Source organism: Montipora foliosa, chromosome 9 (assembly GCF_036669935.1).
Source record: "Montipora foliosa isolate CH-2021 chromosome 9, ASM3666993v2, whole genome shotgun sequence".
Lineage (NCBI taxonomy): Eukaryota > Metazoa > Cnidaria > Anthozoa > Scleractinia > Acroporidae > Montipora > Montipora foliosa.
In genome coordinates this window covers 41,796,895-41,811,442 of record NC_090877.1, presented here as the reverse complement: position 1 = coordinate 41,811,442, position 14,548 = coordinate 41,796,895, and the positions used below count along the sequence as shown (strand labels likewise).

Genomic DNA, 14,548 nt, shown 5'->3' with positions numbered 1-14,548 from the left:
TAGAGAAGTCTGGAATTGCATGACAGTCATGGGCTAAAGTAATTCTGTTGATTTTGGTCCGCATCCGTTAGCGTTGGAGTGATTGTATGGCAATGACGGTGGTAATGGACTTATATACCGCACATCAGTCTCATTGGGGTTTACACTGAATTATCTGAGAAATAAACCACCGACACCAGGGGTCTCCCCCCCCCCCCCCCCCTACTCTTCACGAACAGTGTGTGGTTTCTTTAACCTCCCACAGTGTTGATTAAGGACGGTGCCCACTATTGTCATTGCGCATACGTTCTGTGCAGCTGGAGACACACAGGACTGCTATGGGTGATGCTTACTAACACAGGGATATTTTTGCGCAGTTTAAAACTATGCGAAGAAAGCAGAACTAAGCAAGTGCTCTTGATATCCAAAAAGAAAATTGGGGATAACCATGCATTTTTTCAGAGATAATAAGCTTCAGTTTAGGAAAGAATGCCATACATTGCTTTGTATTCTAAAGCTTTTTACAGCTATTGTTGATTGATGACCTCTTAAAAATGCTTGGTTACCCTCAATTTTCTTTTTGGATTTCAACAACGCTTGTTAAGATCTACTTTTCCCGCATATTCATAAACCGGGAGAAATAACTTTGAATTAGTAGGCACCGTCCTTAACAGGAAACTTTGAGACGGGGCCTACGGCTTATAGTCCTTACCCGAGAAGACTTGAAAATCTAACCATTTGCATAGTTGAACTACAAAGGCAGTTATTTAAAGACCCTGAGTGTTGGTCCGACCAAGTTTGCGAACTCGCAGTCTCCTGCACGAAACTTTCGCGTATATTTGATCGTCTCTGTCTGCTGTCATTGGCTAACGTAATTATTCGTTAATTAAGTGATGGTTTTGTTACAGTGAATTAAAAAGCACTCCAATGCAATGCCAGGTCAAGGACAAAGATAAAATATGGAAGTTGACTGATAACCTTCTCTAACTTCATAGCCTCTTCAAGCAATGGGTCAAAAAAGAAAACATAGCTATTCGTATTACGTCGAGCACTAGCCGTTAGGTATGGTAACGTAAAAGCACAGCTATTGTAGCAACTCAAGCACATTCCTCGTGGGTGAACTCGAATGACTACACCGTCCACGTTCTACGCAAACCGACAAGTTTTCAAAGCATTTGTTACGGACATAAAAATGGTTTCGCCATTATCAGTTACTACTGGAAAGGCAACAAGGCGCTATTTTGGTGTTGCATTTCATGTAACGTGCGATCAGGCCTTCTTTTCTTTAGAGAGGGCGGGACCCTCTTCGCGCGTTCTCTAAAGAAAAGAACGCCTAATCGCAGGTTATCTTTCATCGGTGTAGCTTAAAGCGCGCCGAATTTACTTATCTTCCAGTGATACCATTTCCCGGCCATTCATATTTGTTCAGGCAATAAGGTCACTCTTTGGTTGATCAGACAGTTTCGCCCTTGATTTGAGCCCTCAAAATTCCAAACTTCCTTTGATCTCTTTGCAATTTTTAGGCAGCAAAGGAGGCTTTATTTGACAAATGAGAAGACCATCAGAAAAGTCACTCTCTGGTTTGTCGTAATTGGCTACATGGACGGTTTCATCGCTGATTGAAGAGATCTAAAAAGTCCACATTTTTTTGGTCGCCTTTCATTTTTTCGGCTGGAGAAGAGGCATAATTTGACAACTTAAATTTCTTTCAAGTTATCTAATGATCTGGAGTGAGGTAACCTCGATAAAATGGATGAAGTTTATCTTTTTGTCACGTCCCCGTTTATCTGTCTAATATCTTCAGCGATTAACAACCCAAAAAGGAAATTAAAAATTAGAATTTTTTTCCGACATTTCGGGCAGGCGATGTTTGTCTTGGAGTTACGCCTACATTCATTGCAGTCTCTGAAGAAACATGAAAAGCACATGTGAGTCGCATGTTTCCCAAAATCTTCACCTCCAATTTTATTAGTCATTCGAAGACACGTTTTGTCTCCCAAATTCAGTTCAATAAATTAGCCCCGTGATTCGCAAGCGGGCCATAAATTGAGGCAACAAACTCGCCGGCCGTAACTTATAGTACGGACTTCGAATTCGATTGGTAAAAGGCACATATATGTGCAGGGATAGATTTTGAGTCGGGAATGCAAAAACAAAGAAATCGACACTCGAATATCACATTGACCTCAGGATGTAGCCGTGTAAATTTATGTTTCCTGTTCGTTTGTCCGCTGCTGAATGGTAAAATAAGACCTTATCGAGGTTAGTTATCCAACCAGCTTCATCAGAACTGCTGATGCCGCTTGCTAATAATTTTCTGTGTCGATATCAAGAGATCTTTTACGAGCCACGCATGTACAGTACATCATTTTCCTAACCATTTTTGTGTTAGTTTTTCTGCGTACGGTTTGCCCCTTTGAAAGCTATGTATTGTATTTGTAAGTATCATCTCCCTCGGCTCTGCGCTTATTTAGTCGTTTGTAACTTTCCCGTCAATTTTTTTGTCCATTTCGTTCATTGATTTAACATGGACTTAATTCGTCTTTTAACAACCACATTTCTGTTATCATTAAAGCCACGATGTGTTGGAGCAATGTTTTTGTTTTAACCTCAGTCATAGGACATTGAGAACATCTGGTGCGCGCACTTCTCCCAAGGTCCACCACGTGTACCACATGACAACTTTCCCCATTTAGCAAAATGTCTCAAGCTGTCGTAACCGCACAACGATAGACGTTACCTGTAATATCTGCCTTATTCTCCCCTTCATTTACAGTTTAACTCAACTCACAGTTCGCTTTGCTCAACTTCTCTTCGCAGCGAGGTCGTTTTTGTGATCCGGGTGAAAAGAGACTTGATCAGTGGTTGCCAAAGTACACGTTGGGTCTTATGAAATTCTCAACTAGTTCTTTTGAATGAATCCTCGGTCAATTAGGAGCAAATTAAGGAAAAAGATCTCATAGCTTCCGAAACGAACATTGCCAACGAGAAGAGAGAAGCACAGCTGACCTTTGCGATACTGTAGATATCACACAGCCTGTGCTATACTGTAGATATCACACAGCCCGTGCATGAGATGATACACCTACCGAGGTGATCAAGGCCATATCTTGCTTTGCCATTTCTGTTTCTATTTTTGGGTTAAAGATCTCCGGAAAATGAATATAAAGCAAGATATTCGCCACTGACGGTCCTGAGACCAAATACTTATTTTCATGCAAGAACTCCAGCTCCCAGTATTCAAATGATCATCGAATTCAGACTATTCATTGTCTCCCGGCTAGACAATCGCTAAAAAATTAACATAAGTTTGTTGACAAAAATTTACTAAAATAGAAGCCCTGCTGCTAGGAGAAACCCAAAGTTATTATTTTGTAACCCTCCTGCTGCTGATTGAGTGGGAAACTATCAGACCCCCTTCTTTACCATTCAAGTCCTTTTACACTTGAGCGGAAACGTTTTTGGAAACGACTAACAGGAAATGTCAAGTTCTACGGAACACTAGTACTCGAGCACACGACGGGAAACTCTGATTTTCTAGACAACTCTAAACACTGTTCCTACCATTTTAGTGGGTAGCTCGGCCAGTTTGCTTAGATTTAAGTTTGAAAAACGTAGATTTACAATTTTCCACGAGATCTGCGTTAATGTCGATGTCGTAAGGAGCGTGGAGGCGGCGAGGGTGGAGAAACGAGAGTTGCGGTCCTACGCCACAATATATAACAAGTTTAAAGTGGAGAGAGATGCCCGCCGAAGAAAGCATTTTCAAGCGTCTACGATCCTCTATATTTATCATGAACGAACGTTTCTTGGCGTGGTAGACTCCCCCTATATTCCCCTAATGGCGCTTACTTTTGTATCACCCCAACACGAGTTGGCACTTCCTCAAGAGAAACAAGTATGCTCCACCGTCCCTGTGATCACATTAAAAGACTTATACCGGTCCTAATTTTCGCATGTTCCAGTTCACACCTCTAAAAGCTGCATGTTTGATTACGTAACGCTGGTGCAAGATCTCACGTTCTATATGAACAACAAAGGTGGCAGTTTATCCTTGCCATGGATCAAAATATATCCATCCAGAATCACTGATGAAACACCCCAATATATACATTGACTGAAATGAACGATGCAGGGCTAGCTGAGAGACATTACAGCCTTTAATTGAACATCATATACTAATAAATCATTTGGAAGCGGTTTTACAACGGATTGCTCTCCATAACAGCTTCTCTAATAAATACTGTAGGCGATGGTGCACATAAAAATATTTGATAAACTCTGCTGAGTAGCAAACTTTAAATGTCATCGGAATTGACCGTCACTGAACAGAGTAAGTCATAGACGGCATCATTGACGTCTCGTCTGTCAATTTATATTCTAGAGTGAAAATTGAATCGTTTATCTGTAATTCAAAACATATGATAACAGTTAACAAGAAAAAGGTAGTCGCAGCTTCAGACATTCAGCAACACTGGGTTAACTTGCTCACGACACCTAGTTCGACACAAAGTTAAGCAAGCTCCACATATATTGGTCCTTTAGTTTAGTGTTTTCTTTTTCTGCTTCAGTTTGATTAACTTGTATACTTGTTGAGAAACATTTGGTTATAATTGCGCGCAGTGCCGATACCTCTTTTCTCTTTTGGTTATAAATATACCCCGAGGCTTATTTAATAGTGTAAGGATCTTAGTTTACGTTGTGAAGATTAACGTTAACTTGGATGAAATAAACTACAGGTTTTCCCGTTTGTTAACGCTTGGGGTGGAGCGACGCCAATTTGCGCAAAACTTTTTAGTTTGTGGTGATTCATGACGATATAAATACCATCAACAAATGGACTGCTCCTGCTGCCATACAAATACGTTTGCTTCGTCTTCGCATTCGAATTGACCTTTATTTATCTTCTCGTCTATAAACTTGCGCGAAAAATCAAGTCACGCGAAGTATAAACCTCATGCCAATGTTGGGTTTAAACAAAACGGAGCCACCTAACGAGAAGGGAATAAGCAGCCTTTCTAAACCGAGATCTGTAGAAAGTGTAAATAAACGGATTTAAGGAAGATTGAATAAACAAGAAAAGGAAGCAAATTCGAAAAAATAATGGACTCGATAGAACAGGGTTCGGTGTTTCTACTACATAGCTAAAGTTATGCACAGTCTTAGGTAGCCAACAGGCGACGAACGATAAAACCACAAACATACAAGATGTCGTTCCTTTCCTTAGCCGAAAAATATCTACACCTGACTCTTGAACATGATCCGGCGATGATGAGGTTTCGGATCCGGATCGTGGCATTGGTTTCCTATGCTTCAGGATTTTGCGAATAATTTTAATGTGAACGACTAAGATGACGACTTGGAAAATAATAACCGGAGTTATGATTATGGCTGCGTCAAATAGTTTGACTGACAAGTGTCGTTGCTCCTCTTCTCCGGCTGTGTGGTACCAAGCATTTCTTGTTGCTGCGACTATCACAGGAAACATCCAAACCGCCGCTAAGATAAGGCTCACTCGGAGCTTTGTCATCTTGGCTTTGTACTGTAGCGGCCGAAGAATGGCAAGGTAGCGATCGTATGTTATAGCGCAAATGTTAAGGGTCGTAGCTCCAAGAGCAAAATCTCTCGCCTTTCTCAAAAGCCAGCACAAATGAGTGAGGAAATGAGGACAGTCGCGAAAACAGTGCACGGTGTAAAATGGAATGACAAGCACAGCCATAAGCATGTCGGAAATCGAAAGACTGAGGAGAAAGATATTCATATAGTTCCGTCGTAATTTCGCGGTCGCTATGAAGACCAAACTAACAAATGCGTTTCCAATTAGCATTACAGTCCCAATAACTGCGAATGCCACTATAAAGACAAGCTCTTGAGTCTTGTTGCATTCTGGAGACGAGGAAATATTGTTGTGCAAGGTCATAATTTATCACCTCGAATAACTTGGTGACTCGTGGTTCTGTATAAAGGATATCAATTAATCTTCACCAGTTTTAAACTCATTGTTCAGTCTGTTCACTGTTCCGTAAATGGGGCCCAACTGCGTTAGATATTACGAGGAAACCTCATCGCTTGATAATTGTTCCAGCAATATATCTAAATGTTATCACTACAACGCCAAGTAATCTCTAGTTTTCGCCGTCATTGGAAGCCAAGTCTACTTAGGGGAAGTCGCTTTGAAGATACAAGGAACTTCTGCGAAACAATTACATATTCCGTGACAATAGATCCACAGAACATCTGTTTCGGAAGAAGCAATTAACAAGACAGAAACTGCTGTTCGCTGTATGAATGAATTTTATTCAGACTATTCAGGGACGTTACCCAGTGATTGGTCGGTGCGTGGTATGTTGCCACGATCCCCAAAGACCTCAATTTACCATGTTAAGGTCTGGCTCGTTTCTGATTTCTTTATTTTGGCAACGACTGCCAATAATATAATTGACCACTACCCCAAATACACTTGTATGCGTGACTAATTGGCATAAGGTTATCAGACATTCACGAATATCATACAGCGCTTTGCCAAGCTAGTGACAAGAAAAAAAACGCAACCACCAATGGGTCAAAAATTCAAAGGTTGAAAGATCGACTTCTTCTTCACTCGAACGTGGCGTCAGCCGTCTGTTTTCGTTTAAACTGAAAACTTGAGGAGAACTTTGTTTTATTTTTTATTTTCGATGCATTATGATTGTTTTTCCTGAGAAAACTGAGATTGAAAAAATTTAGCATAGCCATTGATAAGCACGTGTCATAAGTTTCAAACGATGAACTGGCCTCCATGAACAAAATTGTTCTTTTTAATTTATAGCACTTTTCTTTCCTAGTTTAATTGAAAAAGACTATTGAATGAGTTGGAAAAGTAGATGACTGTTAGTTATGCCAATGATGCGATAAATTGCACTTTCTCTAAAAATTGTGTGGTTTAGTCACCGTTCTCGCTTGACTTGTCAATAAAGGAGCATTAACTTTGCGAGACTCTGTCAGATCTTAAATTAGATCAATCTTTCTGTATTCTTTATTTGCACCGCCGATTGTAAATATTTATACAGGAACATAATGCAATTCGCCTAGTCAGAAATGTTTACACACGCCCGAATGGCCTCAAAGGGACTTCATTTAAAACTGATCAATGAATGCAGTGTAATAAATGAAAGTTTGGACTACATAAGTGCATTTTGCTATGTCTACTGCAGTCTCTACGTATTAATCTGGAATCTGGTTCAAGGAAGACGACACGATATTGACATATGCGTATCTTTATGGACCCAAGCTTGAGAACATATGCTTTAAAGATGGATAACAAAGACTGCAAACCTTTTCTTTCTCAACTTCTTTGTCCGAAACAACCAGGAAAATTTAAAGCTATTTCGCCCACTTTCTGGCCAATCATACTCGACCTTCCTTCTAATCAATTGAATTTATTGATAAAAATTAAAAAATACAACTTCAGTTCCGTCTTTTAGGCGTTATACCTGAAGAAGAGGCTGCTAGTTCGTTTTACGGTGACAAAGCATTCAAGTTATGTTATGAACAAAAACGTCTTAAGAAAAATATTTCGTATTCTGGCACGAACAGAGGAAATGTTCATTTCAATCAACCTTTCTTCTTTTGCTCTAGCTGCGCATTCGACCATGTAAAAGAATCTTCAAAAACACCCTTGGAATTTAATTTTTTGTAATATAAAGTCTATTTATGTCTCATCCATCAACATCGTTGACCCTGTCAATTTTATTTGTGAAAGTTCATTGTTTTCAATGTGTTCTCAGTTATGCAATAGTTTCGAGTGGCTTGCCACTTGTAATTTCTTTATCAAAATGTGAGCTCTTCGGAAAAGGAAATAAAACTGACAAAAGGATGTTCCACGCTTCGTTAGGAGAGAGCATTGCACAACTACTAGAGATTAAGTAACCCTTAAAACACAGTAAATGAATGAAGGGGGTAGTTTCTAAAGAAACTGTGGTGCTGCGTCGGTGGGGAAGTAGTACTACAAAAATTTTGGTTTTATCAACGGAGTTGATAATGTAAATTGGCCACCGTACAGAGATTCTAAAAGCTGACGTTTCGAGCATTAGCCCTTCGTCAGAGCGAATCGATAAACGCGTTGTACGATGGGAAGGTTTGGTGGACGACTTTACTGATGTGGCTGGTTAGAAAGTACAGCAGTGCGCAGTTAATAGCCGTGGTAGTGTCCAAAGAGTTGATTCTTTCTTCCCTCTGTCAATGAGCCTTCCTTTGTCTGTGCTATGCAAGCAAATGAGCGCTGTCGTCGAGGTTCGAATCCATCATTTCCTATACACCCTTTTAATAAGTCTAATATATGCCGTTTTCCGCTATGACGTCGAACTTTTGCTTTCAAATTTTATTTAGAAATGTACAAAGGCCTAAGACTTTTCCGATTTCTTTTCTTGTTTGAAGCCTTTGTACATTTCTGAATAAACTTTAAAAGCATGAGTTTGACGTCATTAGCGGAAAACGGCATATATTAGACTTATTAAAAGGGTGTATAGGAACGGGATCTCTCGGAACCTTGAGAAATTAAGACTCTTTGAACGACGAAGGGTGCCTAATTTTCTTACTAGAAATATATTCCCGAAAAATGGAAACACTTAAATTGATGCTCACGTGGAATGTTGTAGTCCAAGTATTTTATCGGTGATAATTTTCCATGGTCTATTGAACATGAATAATTAAACAAACATGTCTTCGAGCCAAAAGTGCGTTACCAACGATCGATTGTCTACAAAAATACATTTTACATTTGGATCTTTTCTTTAGACTGTGCGTATATCGAGTAATACTGCACGTGGGAAGTTTCCAGCAAGAGAGGATTTTAACCCAACCTCGAACCCAGGGTTTCTCTCTTCTCTCCCTACTCGGCGAGTGGGAAGAGAGAGAAACCTGGGTTCGACATTGCACTTAATTTGCTCTCCGCTGCAAGCGTCAACTGAATGTGCAAAAATACATTGCTGTATAACACCAACACCAGTTTGAAACTGTTCAAATTTTCATTCACTCTTTCTTTACAAAAAGTTCAAAAAAATTTACAACATAACACATCTTAAAAAGCACAAAAACCTACCGGTGCACCCGACATGAATAAAACATCTTTCGACTTCGCAACTTAATCTTGAAACTACAAGCCTTGTTTAGCACAGAACGTTAGGGCCAGCCGCCACAAAGTTGATGTCGCTCGACAGGTCCACTGGAAATCCCAGGTCTTTGCTCCACTCAGAACGCCTTTTTAGTAATAGCCCTCATCGGAGTTATCAGCGGTTTTGCCGCATAAACGAGGCTAGGGGGTCATTTTGTATCGAATTGATCCCAAAGCCTCTTTTGCATGTAGTTTTAAACAAAAGAAAATGTGCCCGCAGACTCAACTCCAATAAGGTCTACTCCACTCGTTTGTACATCATGTAATTGTCATGAGGTGTCCAAGGTCATTTTGAGGCATGTTAGCAAGTCGTAAACAAAAGCAAATGACGAATCTTTTGGTATCCAAATAAAAAATGAATTGTCGGTTTTTACAAACCTTTTTGTTTCCAGCGTTTAAAATAACACCGATGTTGCTCAAGTGAGCGAAAACGAAGAATTGATTGATTTATATAAATACGTCGAATCAAGATTTCCGACCATCAAACATTTCGTTCGGAAGATACGATATTCGCCGCGTGCAGGGTTTAGAAAACCGAGTCTTGTTATTCGGAAACACACAAACGCACATCCCAAGTAGGATTAAGTTCCTTGGTTGTTCGTTAGTAATTTAACGTCCGTCATCCGAAGTTTTTTCGTCGGATCAGCGCTTTCTCGCTGGGGTGCCGTCCGTGGTGGACTGATATCGGTCTTTGTTCCGTGTTATCGCGGATTCGTCCGAGACATGTTGAACTAGCCATCAAAGTTTATCATCTATTTGATTGAGCGTTCGGTCTCGTGAAATTCTTTGACTGAGCAGGGAAAGCAACTGACTGGTTTTGTTCTCGAGGTGTTACGCCAGAACTAAACTGGAAGGTCAAGGAAATTGTTGATGCTGCAGTTCCTAAAAGAAGATTGTTGAAGACTGTTACCCAAAATGAAAACCTAATCCTCCCCTCCCAATAAAATCATCACGAAGGAAATACCCAACACCTACGATAACTTCGTTTCATTTTAAATGTTTCTGGAACTAAGAGTTCATTTGAGGGAAGAAGAGGAAAAATAGAAGTGCAGGTAGAACGCCGGTTAAAATTAACGTTTCACATATTATAAATGAAGAGCTTCGACCATGGAAATCAAAAACGTCCCATAAACACAAGGATAAGGACCGACCTAGCTCTTGATTCTTGGGAGGATTTCCAGCTGCTTTATGACGAGTTGTCGCTCTCCTATGATCCTCTGAAATGGGACCATCATCTCCAAGGTCCTTGCCAATTTGCACTACTCCTACAGTGACAAAAATGATCTTTTAAGGCGTCTGCATTTATTGACGGGCAGAAACGAACACGTCGTTTGTGTTTCCAGGTACAAGGACCTACCTGGTTCTTGATTAGTGAGGGGTTTTCCGGCTGCCTTATGATGTGTTATGTATTTCTTACAATCACTAGAAATGGGACCACCCTCTCCGAGTCCCTTGCCAATTTGTGACATCCCTAAAGAGAGGATACACAAGAGAGAACAATCAAATGCCGGAGTTGCTGGGATTTGCGCATTTGAGTACTTTATTTAAAAGAATATTTTCATAATCATAATTTTATTCCAATCATTTTATAAAATAGCCTGCCCAGTCCACCGTTATCGGGACTTACCGGGCCACATGTCAGGAGACTGGTACTTGCGGCCACGATTTTCAGTGACAAGACCGGCATGATGAATGCTGTCGTTTGTCCAAGTGATCATCGATCCAGTTGCCATGGTGACACCGCTGGTTTCGCGCTTATTGCTCCGCGAAGGAATGGTGAATGAATCCTTTTCAGGAGTCACTGGTTCGTTCTCTCTCTCGCTGCTACTACTGCCTGGACCAGCCGGCTGACGAGAATAACAAAAAAGATTTATTTACTTGCTTCCAATCAATTTAAAGACTAACCCGTTCAACGGCTTCCCACTCGAATTCATCTGATACACACAATTGCTAATTTGCTCTGAATTGTGTATATCAGATAAATTCGGACACTATGTCTCACGACTTCAGGTAGCAGAGAAAAAAAAAGATAAAATTCATACCGTGGATAGGATTTGAACCCGCAGTTTCACCTCTATAGGAACGCTTCACCACCAAAGCTCAAGACACCGCTCTCTCTCAAAAAAAGAGTTATTTAAGTCTCCCATAGAATCTTATTGCTGAAGAGTAATTATGCGTAGGCTTTGATTTTAAAATGTTTAGCTTTGTCGAAAAGTTTGGAAACCGACCTTTTGCAGAGTGATAATATACCATTATCAAATAAATAGTGTTTAATAGTAATTGTCCCTGAGCAGCCAACGGTGCATGTGGTGATCCAGTGGTTAGGTGACGGGTTAAATTAATCAACATTCTCAGGTTCGAGTCCTATGTCCATACACTTGGGTTGTCGTTTCAAACAAATATGATCATTTCCCTTATCCTTCTTTCCCTTATCCATTTCCCTTATCCCTCTTGGGGGTGCAGGGATGGCGCAGTGGTGAGAGCACTTGCCTGAGTCGCCTCCCACCAATGTGGCCCGGGTTCGATTCCCAGACTCGGCGTCATATGTGGGCTGAGTTTGTTGGTTCTCTACTCTGCACCGAGAGCTTTTTCTCCGGGTACTCCGGTTTTCCCGTCTCCTTAAAAACCAAAATTTGATTTGATTTGCGTTAAATTGTTAATTTCAATTTACAGTGTCCCCGATTAGTGCTGTACAGCTCTAGAAGATTAGACACTTAAATAAAGTTCCTTTCCTTTCCTGGGACACATGCAGTGTCATAAATTAACGATAACAGTCAATTCAGAGCAAATCAGTAATTGTGTACATCAGATAAATTCAGGGTGGAGGATGGGTTGGACGTTTTCGAGTCGTTAACACGCGTGCAAACGATCGAATGACGTAATGCCAGTTGCATGCGAAAGTCGTAAACTAAAATCGTATTGTCAAAATCGCCCTTTAATAAGGATTACTAAATAATCCTACCTTCTGTGCTGAATGCGTTACTTTTTTTCTGCAAAAATAAAAACAAAAACGCAAAATCTTCAGTTTCGCGTTACCTTGCCGTCTGACAGGCACATAGGGCAATCTCGACCCCAGAGCTCTTCTCTTGACTAAGGGAGAGAAGAGCTCTGGAGAACCCTGAAACAAAGTGTCTTCTCCTTGATTTTCGTGAAGAACAATCAAAAGCGTCTCTAATTGGAGCATTCATGTAATCACGAGGAGTAAGCAGGTGCCGTAAGGTTCAAATAGATAATGTTTGGCTATAAGAACCCTACGGGTCATGTTCTCCTAAATAGAGTTTCCCTGGGTCTTGGGGTCGATCCCAGCATCTCATTTTCTAATTTTACCGCTCGTACAAATTTATTTTTAGGATACCTCACCCACAGATGGAATAATCGCGGAAAACTTAGGATATTGCAAAAATAGTAATACACAAAGAACCTTATTCTGGGAGATTCGAATTGGATACAACATTGATTGAGCCGATTTGGTCTGTTAGACCAACCAGAACGTATTTTTTTTTTTATAAAACGGCCTAGAGGTGAGTATTTGGCCTCACTTACCCCAATTGATTATCATTTGTCAACTTGTTTCTGAGCTTGTTAATTGTGGATATATCTGATATGTCATGCGCAAAAGCGCGACCTTTGAGCTTAACCTTCATGGGAGGTTTATCCACAGGAACGGCAACATACACTGGAGAATGGCGACCGCTGACCAGGGACTGGTTACTACGGCTTGCACCTTGAGGTATGTCGTTTAACGCAGAATTGGATTTTGGTAGAGGAGTATTCGATATGTGTGAACTTGTACTCGCATCCTGAAAGTGAAAAAAAGACATCGACTTGATACAAGCTGAGGACACGCAGCTATCGGGCATATTCCGAAACAATCCAAATGCTTCGAACAGGACTCGACCCTGATTCTTCAATCTCTAGATGTTCTACAACTGGCTATGCTAATTACGGACATACTCCGAAATAAAACCAGGCCTCTTTAGCAAAGGAGTCGACCGATGAGATTCCAATTTCTCGATGCACTACCACGACTCATAATAACAGCTCCACCGCTAAATTACAGGAAGCTCATGGAAACTGGAACATTCTGTTTCTTCAAAAACAAAACTCTTCAAACAAACAGATTTGTCCCCGGACCCACCACATGGGGAATACATCCTCTCTCTTTGCGAACAACCATGTGATTTCTTCGAAGTGGCAATCACCTTCAGGAAGAAAACAAACTTTTTCGCAACAATTTGTTTTCTTTAGAACTCCCATACTTATTGATTGTTAAAGATAGAAAGAAAATTGGACAGAATTTGTCCCACAACCAAGCAGGGAAGAGGAATGTGCTTAATGCAGGTTTGCATTTGTTACTTCTTTAAAAACACCGCAGCAAAGTAGTTTGTGGCGCGGTAAACTCGGTATTGAACCCATTCCACTCCCTTGCTCGGTCTTAGATCAGATTATATGCGAATTTTACCACTTACGGGATCCTGTAAAAGCTATCCTGAAGGAGAAAGCTTATAAAGCAATTTTGTTTGCAACAGGTGTAGAGAATTGTTAATACAGCCACAAAATTTGTTCAGGACAACCATGCAGGAAACTATTCAGTATTATGGAAGGATTTGCTAAGCAGACGAGAACTTCAACCTACCACAAAGTAAATACATCATCAAGTGCTACGGGGTCCCTACGGTTTGTCGTTTCTATCAGAGTCGGCTTTCAAAATGTAAATACTTGCATAATTCATAACAAAAGGAACACTTCAAAGGGTTTGGACCTACCGTCCTTCGCTCGCAGCAAATTTAATAAGTTCAATACTAATGCAACTGAACCAGCCGTTTATATTCCAAAATTGAAAAACAAAGCTTGTTATTCAAGGATTTCGCTGTACAGAAGGCATATTAGAACGTTAAATTTTCAAAGAAACTAACCAAGCCAGTGGAGATTTTATTCGGAGGCTCTTCTACATCGTACGTGTATTTCTTCATGGGACTGGGGACCAACAATGACTGGGGCTGAGCAGGTGTGCTTGATTGATTTCCTACCACGTGACCATCTAATTGCTTCGCTGAAAAAATATAACAACTAACGTAAAAAAAAACCCAGATTATCAAATTATGACTATATATTTTATGAAACATTTCTCTTTTGACAACATCTAAAACTACATGAGAAGGATCAACCTTACATTCGGTTTCCTTCCCTTGGTGGTCATCCGTTGTTTGCAGACTTTTCCGTTCCACAGCCACAGCAGACACAACTTGTTTCCGCGTAAAATTCTTACGACTGGCTTTCTTCGCTTTCCTTTCTTCCAGCGACATTTGAGAGAGCGACTTTTTCAATTCTTGATCTTTCACGGGTTTCGATTCATACAAGCGAGCCTATGCACAACACAACAACAACAACAAATCATTTGACAGCCGAGAGCTCCGT

At 40.5% G+C, this 14,548-nt stretch overlaps 2 protein-coding genes across 4 annotated transcripts in view; both read right to left on the bottom strand.

Annotated features, from left to right (window-relative positions):
* Nucleotides 1-4,235: 4,235 nt before the first annotated feature.
* LOC137971049 (5-hydroxytryptamine receptor 4-like) lies at nt 4,236-7,005 on the bottom strand. Its single transcript, XM_068817768.1, has one exon. The coding sequence runs from the start codon at nt 5,897-5,899 to the stop codon at nt 4,952-4,954; it is 948 nt and encodes a 315-aa protein (XP_068673869.1). The 5' UTR covers nt 5,900-7,005; the 3' UTR covers nt 4,236-4,951.
* Nucleotides 7,006-8,608: 1,603 nt separating this feature from the next.
* LOC137970008 (cytosolic carboxypeptidase 2-like) overlaps nt 8,609-14,548 on the bottom strand; it is a 71,785-nt gene continuing 65,845 nt past the window's right edge. For 2 of the 3 annotated variants that reach the window (XM_068816451.1, XM_068816450.1), the window contains 8 exons: nt 14,304-14,496; nt 14,047-14,183; nt 12,674-12,930; nt 12,093-12,120; nt 10,758-10,977; nt 10,488-10,601; nt 10,282-10,395; nt 9,734-10,012 (listed from right to left, as the gene is read on the bottom strand). In XM_068816451.1, coding sequence (XP_068672552.1) covers nt 9,879-10,012; nt 10,282-10,395; nt 10,488-10,601; nt 10,758-10,977; nt 12,093-12,120; nt 12,674-12,930; nt 14,047-14,183; nt 14,304-14,496 — 1,197 coding nt within the window. In that variant the 3' untranslated portion in view covers nt 9,734-9,878. Of the gene's footprint in view, nt 10,013-10,281; nt 10,396-10,487; nt 10,602-10,757; nt 10,978-12,092; nt 12,121-12,673; nt 12,931-14,046; nt 14,184-14,303; nt 14,497-14,548 lie in introns of all 3 variants that reach the window. The other variant, XM_068816452.1, reaches the window with a different exon arrangement.